General features: G+C 52.7%; 1 protein-coding gene across 2 annotated transcripts; it reads right to left on the reverse strand.

The window, feature by feature from the left end:
* Window positions 1-1,314: 1,314 nt before the first annotated feature.
* PLA2G6 (phospholipase A2 group VI) lies at window positions 1,315-17,851 on the reverse strand. 2 transcript variants are annotated; one of them, XM_065645267.1, is made up of 16 exons: window positions 17,194-17,851; window positions 16,466-16,681; window positions 15,501-15,681; window positions 13,778-13,965; window positions 12,475-12,571; window positions 11,353-11,535; window positions 11,034-11,142; window positions 10,293-10,445; window positions 8,555-8,645; window positions 7,352-7,515; window positions 6,673-6,823; window positions 6,355-6,491; window positions 5,582-5,736; window positions 4,700-4,867; window positions 3,671-3,744; window positions 1,315-2,583 (listed from the first exon to the last, which is right to left on the reverse strand). In XM_065645267.1, the coding sequence occupies exons 1-16, from the start codon at window positions 17,400-17,402 to the stop codon at window positions 2,442-2,444; spliced, it is 2,418 nt and encodes an 805-aa protein (XP_065501339.1). In that variant the 5' UTR covers window positions 17,403-17,851; the 3' UTR covers window positions 1,315-2,441. The 2 variants fall into 2 exon arrangements, with proteins under 2 accessions (XP_065501339.1, XP_065501348.1); XM_065645276.1 differs by lacking the exon at window positions 10,293-10,445.
* Window positions 17,852-18,278: the final 427 nt, after the last annotated feature.

Below are 18,278 nucleotides of genomic sequence, written 5' to 3' on the forward strand. Positions count from 1 at the left end.
GGATGGAAAGAGCCCGTCACTGTCAAGGTAGGACAGCAGGAAGACACAGACGTGGTACAAAGGGAACGGAGCACTGCTGGAGTTTAATAATTCACCAGCCAAGAGGCTGGAACTTGATCTCTGGAAGTAACTGGACTCTGGGAAGAGAGGAATCCTGCAACAGCCAGCAAGGGCATGTGACCGCCTCCTTGAATTATTGATTGCCAGCTTGATACCCAGCTCCTCCTGCCCTGACACCTGCGGACCAGCCACCTGCCAGAGGAACCGCCTGATGGCTTGCTGCCTCCTCACTGCCACCGCTCGCAGGTGGCTCGCTCGGCCTCGCTGTGCTGGACAAGCATCTTCAGGTCACTCACACGCAGGCACTGCCAGCCAGGACATCCCTGTTGACTTGCAATTGCAGGCAGCACATAGCAGGGGGGAGCAAAAATACACAAAGAAAGCTTAAAAAGGGTTTCACCTCTTTCCCTGCCCGCTATTCCCCCACCCCAACCTTCAGCCCGCTGGCTTGGAGCCTCCCTCCCACCCCCAGCCTCAGTGAGACTCCCCACGGGCAGGTGTGAGCTTGTGCCTGAACCCTCCTGCTCTCCCAGCCTGCGTGCAAGGGCCAGAGCAGCATTGCCCCGGGAGGCCCCTGCAGATAGTGCAGGCTTATGTTGGGGGAGAGCGCAAGGCAGGGACGAAAAGCAGAAAGGAGCTCATGTTCCCTCCATCCCAAGGTGTGGGGTTTTGTTTTTCCACAGGAAGGTAAACCCCTTCACTAAGTAGGAAAAAGAAAACCTTAATCCCACATTAAAAGCCCCTTAATTGCACAATCTCATTTATGAAACTGAAGATCAGAAGGCAGATAATCAGTTTTCAGCCCCGTTTGTGACTCAGCACCCACATCTGCCAGTGCTGTCCCTCGGGATCAGTGGGCAACCAGTCCAGGAGGTTTGCAGCAGTTACCTTGTCCAGGAACCAGCTGGGGATACCAAAATTAAAGCCCCATCTCCAGTCATTTGTATCCCAGGCGATTTCAGTGCTCCTCTTTTTAGGCCACAGCTCCAAGAGGATTCTTGTATGGGAGCTGGTCCAAAGCCCCTCCCCTGGCTGCAACACTGTGCTTCGTGGGACATCCAGCCACTGGCACCACACACCTGCCCCCAGGGCTGGCTGCAAGGACAGGCTATTCACCTCTTTAAGTGCATAATCCCACATCTCAAGAAGCCAAATGCCTGATTTTCTACCTGTAAGAAATTCAGAGGCTGCAAGAACCCCTCTAGGACCTTTCAGGATGGAGAGAGAGACACAAGACAACCATGGACTGCAAGACAGTGGAACCAAAGCAAATCCTCTCTTTATTTCAGGACATGTTAGTTTTGCGTAGAAGCACCATTCACAACAAGTCCCTCTAGTCAAAAGCAAATTATTAAGAATCCAGTTTTTTAGGTTACTCCTCAAAACGCCTCCAAATAGGTACATAAATTATTTATAAATAAACAAAATTTACTGCAGAAACACTGACTAGTCTAGCAGTCACAATGGGATTTCCAGCAGTAAAAAAAAGTGAACCCAAATTGTCACAAGGTCAGCTTCTTTGGTGGGAACCGATCTTAGAGAATTTCAATTCCCTGTCAAGAATAAACAATTTCTCTACGAAGCCAAGGCTATTGCCCCTCATCTTGGGCTTGCTGAGAGTAAAATCAGACTTTTGTATCTCAGCCCTTGAGCAAAGACTAGTTCAGCAAGTCAGGTGGCACAAAACAGTCTCCGGGGTAGTCTACTCCCACCCTGGGCACAGTCAGTATCTATGGTTCCAGCTCATCTCGGAAGGGAAAGCAGAAGGTGCTACAGAAGACAACTGGCTCAGAAAAGGCTCCCCCTTCTCCCAAGGCCACTCTCAACATTCTGCAGCATATCTACTGCATGAAGCTGCAGCATTTCTGCCCTACTTCAAACCAGCCGTGTTGAGGGAAGAATAATCTCTTTTCCTCACACTATGCACTCCAAAACACCTCGGCCCCAGCAGGCCAAGTAATCCCTGCAGCTTTATCTGGCCTTGGCCCATTCTGTGATGTTGGAAGGTGCATGGTGCTGTGTCAGTGGAGGTGCTGCACAGGCAGGAGACAGTCTCCACCTCAAGACAGGGAGGTGGGGGCTCTGCCTTCTGGGAATGGCTGTACGGTCAGAGAGCAAGGCAGCAAAATCGGGCAGAGCAGCAGAGATGGAGCTACAGTAGGAAGGTAGTTGTCAGCATTTCACAGCTGTCTGGGAATACGTGCGTGTGTCCAGGAATACATGTGTATGTGCACTGTTGTCTACTAAATATCATTAATTCCTCAGTATTAGTAGTAGTAGTCCCTCTCCACCTCAACATCTTGGTTCAAGGGCAAATCGGAGCCATTTCAGTGTCTGCTGCTCCTTGCCACGTGGATGCAGAATGGGAACCTCCAGGTCAGTCATCGGCAGAGATGTTGCACCAGCTGCTGAAACTGCTCCCGCTGCTGGTAGATGTAAAGCTGGGTGTCCCAGAGAGCATTGACCAGCACCGTGTCGTTCACCTCGTCCAACATCACCTCCGTGTGCAGCTGAGGGCTGAGCCTGCAGACAAGACGACAGCATCACCAGCTGAGCATAGATGTTGCAGAATAAGTTTAATCAAACTGACTTTTAAATTCTATTCTGTTCTTTTAGCTGTATTCCTTTGTCTGAATAACCTATTTTAGCATAAGTAGCCAAACAGCACGAGTGGCCAGGCTCCCTGGAATTCCAGGCTGCATATTGTGAACCTATTTCTTGGTGATGGGGGGGCCTTGAAGACCAGTATCAGGAGATAAAGAGGAAACACTTTCAGTAGGGGCTGCAAACCATCAAGATAAGAACAGTAAAAAAGCCGCCTGGAGGACAGAGAAAGAGAATCCAATAAGAAATAAAGAAGCCCCCAGAACCAGAATTACTGTTGGACCAAAAGGTGCATGGACAGCACGTGAAGGACCTGTGAAGAGTGGGTGCATAGATTGTGAGGGTTTAAAAGCCCAAACCTCTTTTGTCTTAGGGTCCTTCGCCCTGAGATGCACCCAGTCTGGACTGTTCCTTTGCTGTACTTTTCAGTTGATTTTTTATTTTATATTTTAAATTATTTTTTTTAAGCACAGACGTCTGAGACTATGCTACAGGAAACCTAGGGTCAAGAACATTTCTTTAACACAGATGTGAATGCGAGGAGACAGCGAGCCTGCCAAGCACAAGACTTGTGTGAAGTGACTCCCACTGTCCTGGACGCTCGCTTCCCCCATCCAGCCGGCTGGCAGAGCAGGGACCTCCCGTCTCCTTCGAGGCTCAACCAGACTCAAGGCTGAGCCACAGTTCAGCACCTGCACCAGTCCCAAAACAGGCTGTTTGTGGTGGAACAGGGTGGGCTGCACATCTCCCAAGGACCATGTTAGACACTGTCCCCCGAGTTCCCACTAATCAACCCCAGACATGGCGTGCTCAGTGCATCAGCTCACACTGTGTGCCCTGGCATCCTCCATATGTCACTGAGGCACGAGGAGAGGGGGCAGGGGGACAGCTCTGGGCAGGAATGCCACTGGAGAGGACACAATTTGGGATGACGCATGCCGCAGCCAGGTCTGAAGCAGGAGAGCTAAAAATAGGTCTGTGCAGAGAGCGGAAAGGAAGCTCCTACCGGAAATATGGGACATCTGTCATCTCGCACCAGGCCCTGGCACGATCCACAGCTGGGCCATCTGCGTCAGTGCACTGCAGGAGAAACAGGCCCATGGTTAGAGCCAGACTGCCACACCGCCCTCCCCGTGCCCGTTACACTGCTCTCCCCGTGCCCGTTACACCGTCCTCCCCCAAGTCCAACTTGCAGAAGACACAGAGGGAGAGGGAAAACCAGAAGCAAGTGTTATACTGGATGGCAACATTCACCACCAAGAGTGGGGTGTCTTTTTCTTTGTCAGTAGAGCCTGTGATCACTGCAGACTTCTGGGCTATCCTGGGACAGTGTCCCAGGGAGCACTGAAATAAGACAGAGGAAGCACAGGGATCCCTCTGGGTATTTTCTGGCTTTGGGAAGCTAAAAGGAGATAAAGTGACAGAATTAAGATTACAGTCTGAACCTTGGTTCTGATCATTCTGGCTTTCATTCATTTGGAGTGTTCTCACATACAACATTTAACAAGCTTCCTTCTGAAGCATGCAAGAATGTATGCTTATAACACACCCCTAACCACGGCTCTGAACTACTGCTTTTTATTAGTGATCCTCCCACTTCTCCAGCATTTACTAATTTCCCCAGCGGGGATAACAAAACTTTTCTAAAGAAAACTGCTGTTTCCTAAGGCATGATTTTTTTTTTTCCAGTCCGGGTTGCTTTGATGATAACCAACACTCTCTGGAAAGATAGTGAGTTTCACCAACTCACACCTAAGAGTCACCGACCATCATCCTCTCCTCAGTTCCTTTCAGCTGCAAGAACCTCCCTTGGCACTCAAAACCCCAAACAGGCAGACAGGGCTTCAGACCTGCTGTGCTCCCACAATTCTTAGGTTACCCACTATGTCCATTCTTTGAACTGGCCATGGTCAGAGCAGTTCCAAGAAAATACAATTTCTTTTCCCAAAAGGAAGAAGCTGAAGACTGGAAACCTTCACTCTCTCCCTGCGAGCAGCCCCAAGGATCTCCTCCCATCCCCTCTCCCGGTACTCACACAATCCACCACCATCTTGCCAAGCTCCCTGGCCCCAAAGACGGTCTTCGCCAGCTCCCAAGGGTTGGAGGGGCGGAAGACATCCACAGAGCTCACCGGGACCTGCGGAGGCTTCCCTGTCCCCAGAGAGACCACCAGTCCCAATTTTTGTACTTTCTGCTTCTGACCCTGTGGACAAATAGAAGATTTGTCTGCAAGGACCAACAGTTAAGGTGGAGCACGCCTTTAACAGCAGCCTTGGGGAAGCTCTGAAAGCCAAGGCAAAAGGTCTTTTCTCTCTCCCATCCTTCCCGCCTGGTGAGACAGATATAATCCACATGACTTCAACAGTTGCACTGTTCTGTCCCTTACAACCCTGGCTGCACCCAAACCCAGCGGATCACCCCAAAGATGAGTCCTGGGACCAGACAACTATGAAACAGTCCAACTTATTTTGGCAACACACCTCCCATTTCAGCTACAGGGAGCAGTAGCTGCCAGTAGTCAGTCATCTTTCTGAGGAATGTGCCACCCCACACCATTCACTCTTCAGCCTTGCAGAGTGCCCTGCTATTGTCTTCTCCATCTACTTTTGGGCAAAGGCCCTGCAAAGCTGCGTCAAGGGCCACACACAACCATCAGCTGAATCATCATTGTTCAAAGTAGCAAGGACAAGCTGACAGGGCAGCCTTGCATCCTTGTCAGAGGAGGTATGTCACCTCTCAAACACCATTCCCAACACCTTCCCCTCCATACACCTCCTTCTGGGCTGCTGCACTGCTAATTAGATTATCCACTAGAAAGGGGTCCATTCCCAAACTCTCCTACCCTCCTCCCCTCCAAGGGAGGCTCAGTGGACCCAATAAAGCCCCGGTTACCAGTCAGGGCCAGGATTTCCCTCACCTTCTTGGTCAGCGCCTTGTTGTACTCGTGGATCTCTGCCATGGCGTCAAGGGTCGGGTTGTTGGCCAGCAGCCCCCCATCCAGAAAGCGGCCTATTGGCCGGAAATAAGTGGGAGCCGCGCCGCTGCAGCGGGCAGCGCGCCACACGAGCTGGTCTGGAGGGAGAGAAAACATACAGCCTCTTGCAGCAACTTGCCCGTGTGCAAGAAGCACCATGCCTTTGCCAACACAAAGCAGGAGGGCTTACAGTCCCAGAAGACCCTGCCCTAGAGAGTTGTGGCTTTCTCCTAACAGTAGGGCCTCTGCTTGGATGCACAGATTATTTTGAGGGGCTTTAGAAGATGTTCTTAGCACTTGCTATGTATCCTGGGTCAAATTCACCCTCTACCAGCTTCATTGCTGCTATTTTGACGGTGAACTAGTTACGTTTGCAGACAAAGAAAGAAGCAAGCCAGAGGTGGCTGTGTGCTTCAGTTCCACAGTTTTTCCATGTGAATCTGCTCCCAAGAGCCCTCACTGTAGGCAGGACTCCTCTAGCTCACCCCTTCCTCATGAACCTCGCTAGCCAGCCCCTGTTCTGGTAAAAGAGAAGCCAAGAGAGATGGAGAGAGGAGAGAAGGGAACCATCACTAGGACCAAGCTACAAGTCAAAATCAGGGGTGAAACATTGCTGGGACACCCCAATTTTCAGAGCAATGGGAGCAGGAACAAGAAGACTCTTGTCTCTGAGGGACAACCCGCTCCCCTGCCAACTGCTGTGTGCCAGCATTTACCTTCTGGCTGAGTGAGTGGTTTGAAAGTTGCGCTTGTCTTGTATTCAGTGGAGGTTTTTGTCTCTGGTACAGGGTAATTCCGGAAAAGGTGGAGTTCAGCTGGCTGCCGGTCACACAATGTCCCTGTCACCATAACCCTGGGGGAGAGGACATGACAGAATAAGAGTAAAATGGAAAAAAGATGTACTTATGGTTTCAACAGTCTACACATCACATTCCTCCAGATCTGCTCTAAGGAGAGGCTGAGCACCTCTGCTGTGAGGGGTCTAGAGCACACTCAGGAGAGCATCAACCAGCACAGGCCCAGGCAGGACTTACTTGGGTTTTTGGACATCTGTCATTTTGGTGTTTTCCCCAAATTCCTTCTTCAAGAACTCGTCCAGGGGCTCCGACTCATAGGGCCGAGACCCCCGGAACACCACGTCCTTCATGCGGAAGTACAGGCAGCGCATGTAGTCCATGGACTTCCCTGAGACAGGCAACAGCGTCAGCAGGAGCAGGGAGCAGGAGAAAGGGCAGGCAGAACAAACAGCACATCAGAGCTGGGACTTTCCAGGACCAGCAGGAGATGGGAGGCATGACTCCCAATCTCATCCCCTTCCCAAGCTGCCTGTCGTCTGCTCAGAACTCAGCAGCACGACTGGGAAGGATTCAAGGGGAAGAGCAAGCCTGGACTGTCGTTTCCCACTACCAGAAAGTGCCCATCACCTTGCTGTAAAACCCCCATGGAGACAGTAGGAAAAGCAGAACATGGCACTCTACCACCACGCACTTGCCAAACCCCAGAAAGCTGCTCAAGGCCAGCTGATGCGAGAAGTGAGGGCAAAGCCAGGTCTGTGCTTTCCTTCACTAACAAACATCCCTTCCTTCCATTGGCAGGGACAACAAATCTCAATTGGGACTCAGAGAGGCAGCTCCCGCCCCACATCCACTCCCCACAGAGGAGCACTCGGGCCCACACGAGCGACAAGAGGCCCATAATTTGCACTGTTCTCACCGTGTACAATAGCCAAGGCCAAGATCCCTCCAGTGCTGGTTCCCGCGATCCAGTCAAAAATCTCACGAATGGGACGGCCTGCAGCCTTCTCAATAGCCAGGAGGAGCTGGATGAGCACCAGGCCCCGGATGCCCCCTCCATCCAGGCACAGGAGGCGGTCCTGACTGGAGAGAGACAGACAGGGATGACTGGGAGCTGTGGGACAGCTTACAAACCACAGCACAGCATAGGAATGTGGCCCTGGGCATGGGAAACTATGCCAGTAACAAGAACACTGCTGTGGGCAGTGTAATCGGTGAGGAAAAACATCCAGTGGTGCTTCCTCAGATGCAAATAAGACTGGACATGGCTAGATAAGTCTTGTTAGAGATGGTGCAACACCACTTGCTCTTTTAGCCACCTCTAACCTCTACAACAGAGAGACACAGAGTCATAGAACAGTTTGGATTGGAAGGGACCTTCAAAGGTCATCTAGTCCAACCCCCCTGCAATGAGCAGGGACATCTTCAACTAGATCAGGTTGCTCAGAGCCCTGTCCAGCCTGGCCTTGAATGTCTCCAGGGATGGGGCATCTGCCACCTCTCTGGGCAACCTGTGCCAGTGTTTTACCACCCTCATTGTAAAAAATTTCTTCCTTCATGTCCAGCCTGAATCTCCTCTCCGTTACTTTAAAACCATGACCCCTCGTCTTATTGCAAAAGGCCCTGCTAAACAGAACATTCACAAGACGAAAACATATCCAAGTTCCTTACTATGCAGTAATGAGTATCGTGTCATAAATGAAAAGCAGACAGCCCCAAGTTCCTGCTCACAGCACCTCAGTGCCCGCCCTCCCTCCGCTCCCTGCAGGCCAAGGTGCAGGCTCTGCCCAGACAGCACAGAGTCTGGACAAGGGGCTGGGTCAGGGTCCAGGCAGCACATGGAGGTGGGGAAATCACAAAGTCAAAACAGCATTTGGTGCCCAGCGGCAGAGGGGAGGGAAAGAGCAGGCGTTTCACCTGCTGAGCTCGGGCTCCACTGCAGCTCCGGGGCTGCAGGCAGGAACAGGCACAAGGTTCTGGCAAAAACAGCAACGTTAACAGACACTAAATAATGTCAGCTCTGAGGATGCCACATCCACAGGTGTAGGTGGGGAAAATTCACACACATGGCTTTCACCTTCCAGATGCACAGGAGCATGGACAGAAGCTGTTCCTCACTTACTTTCTTCTGCCCTCACTGGGTGAGTCCACAACATCTGGTGCCTTCAGGAACTGTCCAAGTGTTGTGGAAACATACAGAAGGTCCTTGTATCCTAGAAGGCCACAAACATTCAAAAGGAAAAAAATTAGAAACCCCTTTGCCACCTGAACCCTCTGACACACGCCTCAGAGACAGAAGTCAACCAAATTATACTTAATCAATTAGAAAAACTTCAATTATACTTTCTACTTTCTCTCTGCCCCCAGAAAGCCTGGTCAGGGTACCCAAACCTCCCACCCCAGTGGTAAATAATTTTCACCATAAACACATAGAGATCAAACAACTCCCTAGTAGAATACAGCTCCTTGCAGGAGCCACAAGCCATCTTACCCATAACCACCAGGTAACCCCCCCCGCCTCCCAGATGAAACTCCACACCAAGGAGGTGAAACCCCAACATCCTTTAGAGCAGGCAGCTGGAGATGCACTGGCAAAGATGAAGGATTTGTAGAAGCAGATGATGAGCACAGCAAGTGAGAGTGAAGGCAAAGCCTAGAAGCGTGCCCACTACGCAGTTTACTGCAAGCCATAAGATAAAACCTAAATCTACTCCTGCAAGGAAACCTTGGCAGGAGAGCTGTGGGGACAGGGTGGCTTGTCATTACCCCTCAGCCGACATACACCCAGGCCACTCTGGGTGCAGGGTACCAATCCAGCCTACGTGAGAAGCCAGTCTGTGAAACCAAAAGAAGAAAGAACAGGAGAAGTTAAATACTCCTGCCAGCGCCCAGGCCAAAAGGTGGCTGTGGATGACGACGAATGTGGTGAGGAGTTTCTTCAAGGGCCAGAATCTATGACAAAAAGGAGCCTTGCTCTGTCACTGCATCAGAGCTGAAACTGAGGGTGTCATCTTCACAAGGCCATGGTGAGAAGAAAGTCCTGGTGTCACCAGCCTGTGAGACACACTGCAGGGCCTGGGGGGGGTTGTCCTCTAGCCTTTGCAAAGAAAAGCACCAACCTGAGAGGGTAAGTGGATCACAAGTGGCTTTTATCTGACTGCATAGCCCTCTCACAAGGGTCAGAGCCTCCCTCCAAGCCAATTCACCCATCGCCCATGACCAGAACCCCTGATGCTGCCTCTGCCCAAGCTCCAGAGCTCCCCAAAGGAAGAACACCCAGCACCTACAATAGACCACCTGCTTATTCACACAGCCTGGGCAGTACAGAGCACAAGCTACAACACAATCATGTGTCCTAAAATAGGCTTTTCCTATGCATAACATAAACCCTGTGACCAGGGTTGCTTATCCTGGGGCCTCATCCCTTCCCTCTCCCAGCTGCTGGCCTCCAGGATCTGAACGAGTGACATTTCTAATTTCCTTGTGCTCAGCATGACACTTTGAGGTCCTCAGGGCAGACCAGCAAGTACCTCCCCTTCTGTACATGTCCCAGTGGATAAAGTGCATGCAGGCAACTAAGTCCTACACCTCTTCCAGAGGGGCGAGAAAAATCAGTCCTCCCTTTCCTTTCTACAGAGCTGCATTGTGTCAGGTCTACAAAACAGAAGTTTAGAGTACAAGAGTTTAGAGTACACACACAGGAAAAACAGAGAAAAGAGACAGGATCCTGCAACAGCTGAATGAGGACAGAGTCATCAGAAACGGAGAGCGAGGAGCACAGCCCATCTGAAGAAGAGCTCTGAGGTAGCACTGTGAAGCAAGAAGGAAGGAGAGTGAGGGAGGTCCAAGGGAGGCTTTACCTAAGCTGTTGAAGCTGCTCCGTGAGGAAGGCTGGCCTTCCAGGAAGGAGGAGGCGGCAGATGGTGCCAGGCTTGGGGAGTCGGAATGGGGTGGGTGGCAGCGTTCGGTCCCTACAGTTTGCAGCAGGTCTAAGAGCACTTTCCGGTTCGCACCTTAGGTGACGAAGGGGGAGTCACAGATCAGAAAGGTAATCAGTGCACGCACACACCTGGTGGGGTCTGCCAAATTCACAGCAGCTCTGATCCTCACAAAACCTCTGGGATCACCCAGGGAAGGGGCAAGCATGTCCCAGGTACCTCTCCCTGAACACCAGGCAGCAGGACTTGTGCACAGCAGGGTTACCCAAGGCTGTGCAGATTTAAGGGTGTGTGCCACACACTTCTCGCCACTGAAACTGCCCATGTCTGCTTACGCCTGGGCGGTTCAACAGCACCGTGACATCCCGTTGTGAGCCTCCCGTGCCCGACACCGAGCCTTGAAAGAGGGGGAGTGCGTGCCAGCTTTTCCTCTTGCATCTCTGTCTCACAGAAGAGAAATTCATCAAGGGCTACTAACACAAAGCCTATGACACTAGCTCAGGTAGTGCCTAACCTGTGAGCGACTAGAAGCTGGGAAAGCATGTTGGAGAAGCATCACTCATGCTCAGTGTGTTTTCACCTCTCCCCCGGACACTGGTTTGGCCACCAAGGGGAGGTGGGATGCTGAGTTCACCCTGTAAGGCTGCTGACATGCTCCCTCACCTTTGCTGCTCCTGGCTGCCAACAGCCCCGGCGTCTCCCCGAAATCATTGGGGATCTCGACATCTCCTCCAAACACAACAATCGCTTTGATCATATCCAGGTGGTCATGCTAGGGGACAAGAGGAAGTTCAGTCAAGACCCAGGCTCCCCTTGGCTACATCATCTCTCATTACCTCCTTCCTCTTTTCAGTAGCCAAAGCACTCACAAGGGATCACCCCATGAAAGACAACAGCCAGAATTTCAGAGGAGTCTGTCCCTGTCTCAGCCCTTCAAGGAAACTCCTTCTCTGCTTCCCAGCAGCCTCTGCAGAAAACCCACCTTCATGGCCAGGTGCAGTGGTGTGTTGCCATCCTGACCCCTGGCATTGGTGTTGGCGCCGTGTGTCAGCAATACCATGGCACAGTCAAAGCGTCCCCTCTTGACCGCGATGTGCAGAGCCATGTCCGCCGTCCGGCTGGCCACATTCACCTCAGAGCCGTACTCAAGCAGCAGACGCGTCATCTGTGCCCAAGCGTGCACATGCCAGGTCAAGAAGAGAGAAAGCGATAATGAAGACAACTGCCTAGGCACTCAAACGACCCAGGTCTCATGGCAAGCAAAGCAGGGGAAGAGGCAGGACCCTTAGCCTGGACACAGCTGGCTGGCAGATGTTCCAAGCACTGGAAACAGAGTTTCTCTGTCTTTTACCACAGAACTAGTTGGTGATTTCACAATCTGGCCAGATCTCCTGGGTGTTTTGGGACTTATATGCAAGTATAGCAACTGGCTGAGAGCAATGAAGAAGAAAAGTTCCTACTTGGGCCAGAATCTTTGCAGACTGGAGGGGAAAGAGTTTGCTTTTTGATCTTCTCTTTATAAGCCAAGCAGATTTACATCTGCTCTGAAACTCCACATTTCTGAGAGAGATGTGATACTGCAGGAGGGAAAACAGTCCTGCCATAGGAATATCCTCTGCTTGCAACAAGCACGATTCAGGTGCTCCAGCATGGCTTATCACACCACTGATCCACCCATCTCTGGCAGAAGATGGACCATAACCCACATGCCACCACTCTGTGCCCACCTCACACTCTCCCTGTGGTTTTCAAGGCATGAACCTGCTTCCTTCCATGAAACTGTCAGCAATGAGAAGAGAGCTCCCCCCAGGGGTCACAGTGACACTGCTGCCATGTTCCCAATAAAAAGGAAAAAGGGACAAACTGGCAGTTTCACAGCCACAGGTGACACACTACAGATGAGCCCACCGGCTTGTTTCACTGCAAGGCTCCACTGCTCCATTCCCTGTGGCAAAGCGAATCAAACACCGAGCTGCTGGCTGGACTCTGACCCTGCCAGGGCTCCGCACATGCACTCAGGAGAGAGAGAGAGGTCAGCAGCAGGAGGAATTAACCAAGTGCCAGATGGCAGCATGGGCCCTCATCACAGATTGGCTTAATTTACCTCTGCCTTCTTCGCCCAGTGCAGCGGTGTGGCTTCATAGCGTGGGTCCTTGGAGCGAACCTGGCCAGCATCCGCCTCCAGGATGGCCTGGGCACACCTGGCAAAGACAAGGGGAAGGGATGGGTGGCTGACGTCTTGACTTGAGACCTCCACTTGCATCAGCACCTGCCTCTCCTGCCCAGAGCCTGTCAGGAAGCCCCTCAGCAGCGGCAGACTCTCTACAACGCCTGCAGGTTCCTCAGCTGCCATTTTGCTTTGCTGTTTTTAGAAAGGAAAGGTGCAACGGGAAGCAAACAAGCAGTGCAGTGTTCAGAGGAAGCAGGAGAATCCCGCCCCAGTGCCAAGACGTCTGGGTGCTTCTCCGGTACAGGAATATGGCATTTCTGGAAAGTCTCAAGACCCAAGGGGAAATTCTCTTCATCCTCTCTCTCCATGGAAACATGGGGATAAAACCGGAATAATTAAATACTTGCTGAAATTAAGAATCTGTGCACCTCCCTATGAGTTAAAAATCACACCTACTGTGAACAGAGCAGTGTCAAGTCCCTAGAAGGTGTGGTTAGGTAGACTTAGGAAACAAGCATACGCTTTCCACTCTGAAACACCACCAAATAAACCATATACAAAAGATCAATCAGCGCTGCAATCTAAAGGACTCAAACACATTTTTGGCTTGTGAATGTGTCTCTAATGTTGGAAAACACTTTTCAAAATGCTGGAAAATTAGCTAGCAGCAGCTAGTACTGACTTCAGAGCCCTATTTGTAGAGCTCGGACACTCTATGAAAATTAAGTATTATAAAGCACATACAAAGAGAATCAAATTTCTCCAGGGAAAACAATACAGAGAGTCAACATCATGTCTCATTTGATTCAGTTCCAGAGTGTGTTACTAACAGTCAAAAGTACCTTCGGCCCACAGGAGACAGGAATAATGACGCTTTGAAATGAAAGCTTATTAGGATCAGAGCACTCAAAGACAGAAGGACAACAATTAGCAATACTATTTAAGCATCAGTAAATCAGAAAAAATATTTCACAAAGTTTAAACAAACAAACAAACAAACAGTGTCTTTCTCCTGATGTCTGATACTAAATAATATATAAATTCAGGGAATTTTTTTTTTTCTTTTCCACACCAGCACTTCCCTGTTCTTTTGGAAACTCGGTGATGCAGCAGAGGACAGCACAGGACACCTTCCCACTGCCCTGAAAGGAGTCCAGTTTTGGACAACCCTGAGCAAGCAGCCAGGTCCCCAGACTGGAGGAAGTGCCCCGTTCCGGCAGCCCCAGCAGTTCCTTACCCCTTCTGGGAGAACTTCAGTGCTGTGTGGATGGGGTAGCCCAGAGTCCCCATGACGCAGCAGCTGGCACGGCATTTCAGCAGCGAGCGCACCATGTCCTCTTTACCCAGCTGACAGGCGAGATGCAGAGCGGTCAGCCCTTCGTGGCTCAGGTGGTCCAAGCCAGCAGTTGGGGTTCTGCCCAGGAGCTGGGAGAGAAGACAACAGATAAATAGACAGACACAGAAAAGCACTGTCTCTCTTCCTGAGCTCTGAGGACAGACTGTGGAGGACTCGGTTCCTCACAACGCTGCAGCCTGTCCTCTCCACATCTGCTTCCAACACAGTAGCTATAGAAGCATTCCTTGCTTTCTCTCCCCAAAGGGCTGATCACTGCTCTCTGCGCCCCTTCCACTGACCCAGGTGCTTCCACGACACCTCTCAGCCACAAAGGGCTCAGAACACATTAAATGACACAGCCCAGCAGACTCTCAGGGTCTCCCACTGTGTGAGCCAAGCCCAACCCAATCGAACGGGTGTGGTGAAAACAGTAACCACTGGTACTCTCCTGCTGCGGCCCCATCAGTTACCGTGGGCAGTCAGCTCAACCTCCCCTGCAACTCCACCATTGCTGTCAGAGACAAACAAGATTCTGTTTAAAATATACATGTGGATGTATGTTTGAATGAATTTTCTTATTCTCCCCTTAAATTTCAGAACTGTTATCTGCTGACTGGTTTGTTACACAGAAATATCCCACTGCTGTACTGGCGAAACCCTGCAAGCCCTGGTGCACAGAAGAGAAGCAGGAATTTAATTTCTTTTTTCTGGTTTAGCAGGGAATCAAGAGAGAAAAGAAACAGACAGATCAGACCTGGAAATATTTCTGTAACAAGAAGCCAAGTTACTGCCATCGGAGAAATAAAGGAAGAGGATATCTTAAATACAAAGGTCCTACCTGCCCTGCTCCATAGCATGGCAAGCCTAAATCATCATCCCTCCCCCATCACACCTTAGGAAACCCCAGCAGAGTCTGGCAAGCAGAGCTGTCTCAACAGCTATTGGGCAAACGTCAGGGCTGCAGCCATAGGGGAGAGATGATCTTGTGCTGGCACTGGGTGCTGGGGAACCGATAGACCCAAGGAACCAAGGCGGAAGGGCCACCCACGCCCTTACAAACCCCGTCACTCTGCCCCACGCTTCTCGGTAATCGAAAACGCCTCTGGCTTCAGACTGTCTCTGCCTTGAGGCTCTGACCGCTGTCCCCTGTGTGAGGCCACTCATTTCAAACAACAAGTTCTGCAGCTCAGGAAAGCTCAGAGCAGTTCAGATCTGTCCTTCAGTCTGCAGGCAACACACACTCCCCCACAGCAGCCCAAACACACGCTCCCCCATGGGAACGTTCTGCCCAGAACCAGAGGAGGCAGAGAAGAGACAGCCAACGGCCTGCAGAAAGGCAGGATAAGGCCTGATGCAAATGTCAATCAATGAAGGACACTTTCTGAGGAAATTTGCTTAATAGCCCTGTTCCACTGCAGGGTGGAATTTGTAGCCTGCTTACAGGAAACAGCACCAGTAAAGGGGGAAAGAGGCTGAAACCAGCCTCAAGCACTGACTCGATGCTGCAGCAGAGGGAACTGACTTTCTCCTCCCCTGTCTGCAGCTGTTTTCCTGTCTCCCTCCTCACAGCACAGAGCGGACCCATTCTAGTCCTGCTCCCCCCCAGCTTTGAAATTGCTCCCACCTCGATGATCTGGGGGTTATTCCCTCGCACAGCATAGTGGAAAACTGTCTCCCCGTTCCTGTCGGTGATGTCCAGCCGCGCATGGCACTCCAGCAGCTCCAGCAGGCACTCCATGTCTCCTTTGCGGCACGCCAGGTGCAGCGGGGTGCAGCCATCCTCACTGTCCGTGCTGTTCACGCAGCTGCAAGAGAGGAGCCAGCGTGAGGCCGAGGAAGGGCTGTGAAGACGAGGACATGCAGCTGCCCTGGGAGCTGACAGAAAGGTACCTCCTGTGTGTGCCACAGGCTCAGCTGGTGCAAACCAGGAGGTTCACGAAAGCCTGGCCTCTTGCCAGGGAACGGCCACCAAGCTGCTCGGCCATGGACCCTCTCCCTGACATGCTGCTCCTTCTTCTGCGCCCCATCTGGGAGAAGCTCCCCCTGCCCAAAGAAAGGCAGGAGACAGGTTACAGTCAGCAACCTGGCGGAGGGGCTGCCATCAGTCCCCTAACTCCTCACTAGTGTCCCCTATCCCAAATGAGCTTGTCCACAGAAAGAGAGCGAGGGCTTGTGGCCCAAAGCAGTTTCCAGAAAGACAGTCCTACCATACCTCCTCTCTTGTGGTTTACAAAGTGAGGCACAACCCCATCCAAAGCAGCTCCAGAAGGGTTCTAAGAATCTAACTAGTGCCTCTGGCAAAACACTTCAGCTCAAACACCACAGCTCCGGGCTCTAACATCCAGAGCAGCAGGCTTAAAGCCCACCAATAAGTTTACACAGCGACCATTGGACGTCCTTTGCTACCACATCTGTCATTCAGGCAAGATATGCCAAGGCCAGCACTTTTAAACTCGACCTCTGCAGTAACCGCAGGTGTTAAGCTCCCCCAAGAAGCAGCCCCTGCTGTTCTCCCCAAATCCAGCCTACCCTGCCCCCTCGAGCTCACCCCCAGCACAAAGGCCACTGGAGATCCCTCCCGTCCCTTGCCTCAGAACATGGTTGTGCCGGAAGCTCTCCCGATGTCCGATCTCCACCGCGACATGTGCTGAGGACCAGCTGGGGTGGTTGCGGAAGCAGTCGCTGAGCTGCTGGAGATCCTCCAGCAACAAGGGCTGGCGCGAGCTCTCGTAGAAAGGGCGCAGCTGCCCGGCATATTGCTCAAAACGTGCCAGGGCATCTGCTTCATTGTCGAGCTGGAAGAGCCTGGAAAAAAGGCAAATACAGTGTTGGTCCTGCTCAAAGAAACAACCTCCATCCCATGATCTGACAGAAACAGCTCTTCTCCAAAGAGTCGTGCTGGGGACTTTCCTATTCCTCCACATCTGGTATCATAGTTGTTCCAAGGGAAGAAGGGAGCCTACATCGTCAGCCAAGGGCGTCTCCTGTTCCTGAGGAACATTAACTTCTGGGCTGAAGCATCCCCTGCTCCAGATGCTAGAGCAGAAGTGCACATATCTGTGGCTGTTCTGACCCAAGTACCAATTTCACCGTTGCCTGCTTTCACAGTGTTTGAACACTGTCCTGCCCTGTTCTCACAAGCTGTTTTGATGACAAAACTCCTCCGCCAGCACACACAAAGGCCTCCCACTCCTCATGAGCCCACCTGCTGATTGAACACATCACCCCGCACCCACATCTGTGAAGTCCTGAGATCAGAGATTTCGGGTCTTTAGCGTTCACGCTTGAGCAGCAATTGCTAAAGGTCTGTCACTTACCGGAAAGCCACCTGTGGGCTCTGGGGACTGAGCAGCAGGCAGTCCCAGGAGCGGGCGAGACTGTTCCTGTACAGGACCACCCGGCCTTCCTCCCTCAGGCAGGTGTGAGCAGCGTACTCGGCAGTCGACACCTCCTTCACCCGGTAGGGGTTGGTGAAGATCTGGGTGACGCTGTTGATGGTGTTCACCAGCCGCCCGAAGAACTGCATCGTTCTGGAGCCTCAGGCGGCTTCTCCCGCTCGTCCTGAGGGAAAACTGGTCACAAGCCCGGCCCTGAACTCAGCGACACGGAGCCAAGAAGGGAGACCGGAGAGCCGCCGGGGCGGGACACTGCCCGGGAGGAACGCCCCGCACTGGCACCTTCGGTTTCTTTCGTGGTTCTCCCGTGAAAAGCAGCCGGTTCCCCGCAGCGCCTCACGGGCCCCGCCGGCCTCTGACCTCCCTTTCCCGCTTCGGCGGGAAACACTCCCCTCCACGGCCGGCCCCGGCGCCCTGCCGCCTGCCCGCGCTGGGAGGAGCCGCCCAGCGGAGCGGGGCCCGGGGGAGCGCTGCTGGGCCGGGGCGGACCCGCGGCCGGGCAGGACCGGGCCCAGGGTGGGCGCCGCCCGCAAAGCACGACGGGCCCCCAGCGTCCTCCGCGCAGAGCCCCCAGCCCGCTTCGCCAGCCGCCCGCCAATCACCGCACCGCCCCCCGGGACGGGCCAATCAGCGGCGCCGCACCCGGGGAGGGGCGATTGGGGCGGGGTGGCGCGGCGAGCGCCGCTGCGTCACGCCCGCCGCCATGGCGGAGGAGGGCGGAAAGGCGGGGAGGTGCCATCTTTGTGAGGGGCGGCAGGGGCCGCTCTTCTTAAAGCGGCAGCGGACCATTCCGCTGGGGCTGGCTAGGGCTGTTCTGTCCCCGGCAGGGCCGTTCGGCGGGCGTGCGTCAACCCTAAAATTGGGGAAAAAACAGCAGTGTTGGAGAGCGGCTGCATTCACCGCCCGGTGCGTTTGACAGCAGGCGAGGAGCGGGCGTCATCCGGGCGCTTTAAGAGCAGGGGCCGCCCCGCGCGGCGGTGGCGGCGAGGGGCGGGGCGGAGGCGACG

This window comes from Caloenas nicobarica, chromosome 1, assembly GCF_036013445.1.
Source record: "Caloenas nicobarica isolate bCalNic1 chromosome 1, bCalNic1.hap1, whole genome shotgun sequence".
Taxonomy (NCBI): domain Eukaryota; kingdom Metazoa; phylum Chordata; class Aves; order Columbiformes; family Columbidae; genus Caloenas; species Caloenas nicobarica.

What these genes read in the sequence shown, in the direction of transcription:
- PLA2G6 (XM_065645267.1), bottom strand. Translation starts at nt 17,402, where the DNA reads ATGCAGTTCTTCGGGCGGCTGGTGAACACCATCAACAGCGTCACCCAG. An exon ending in CGGCACAACCATGTTCTGAG is followed by an intron (nt 15,682 to 16,465) that starts GCAAGGGACGGG and finishes CCTCTCTTGCAG; the next exon opens with CTGCGTGAACAGCACGGACA. An exon ending in CCCAGTGAGGGCAGAAGAAA is followed by an intron (nt 7,516 to 8,554) that starts GTAAGTGAGGAA and finishes GTCTCTCTCCAG; the next exon opens with TCAGGACCGCCTCCTGTGCC.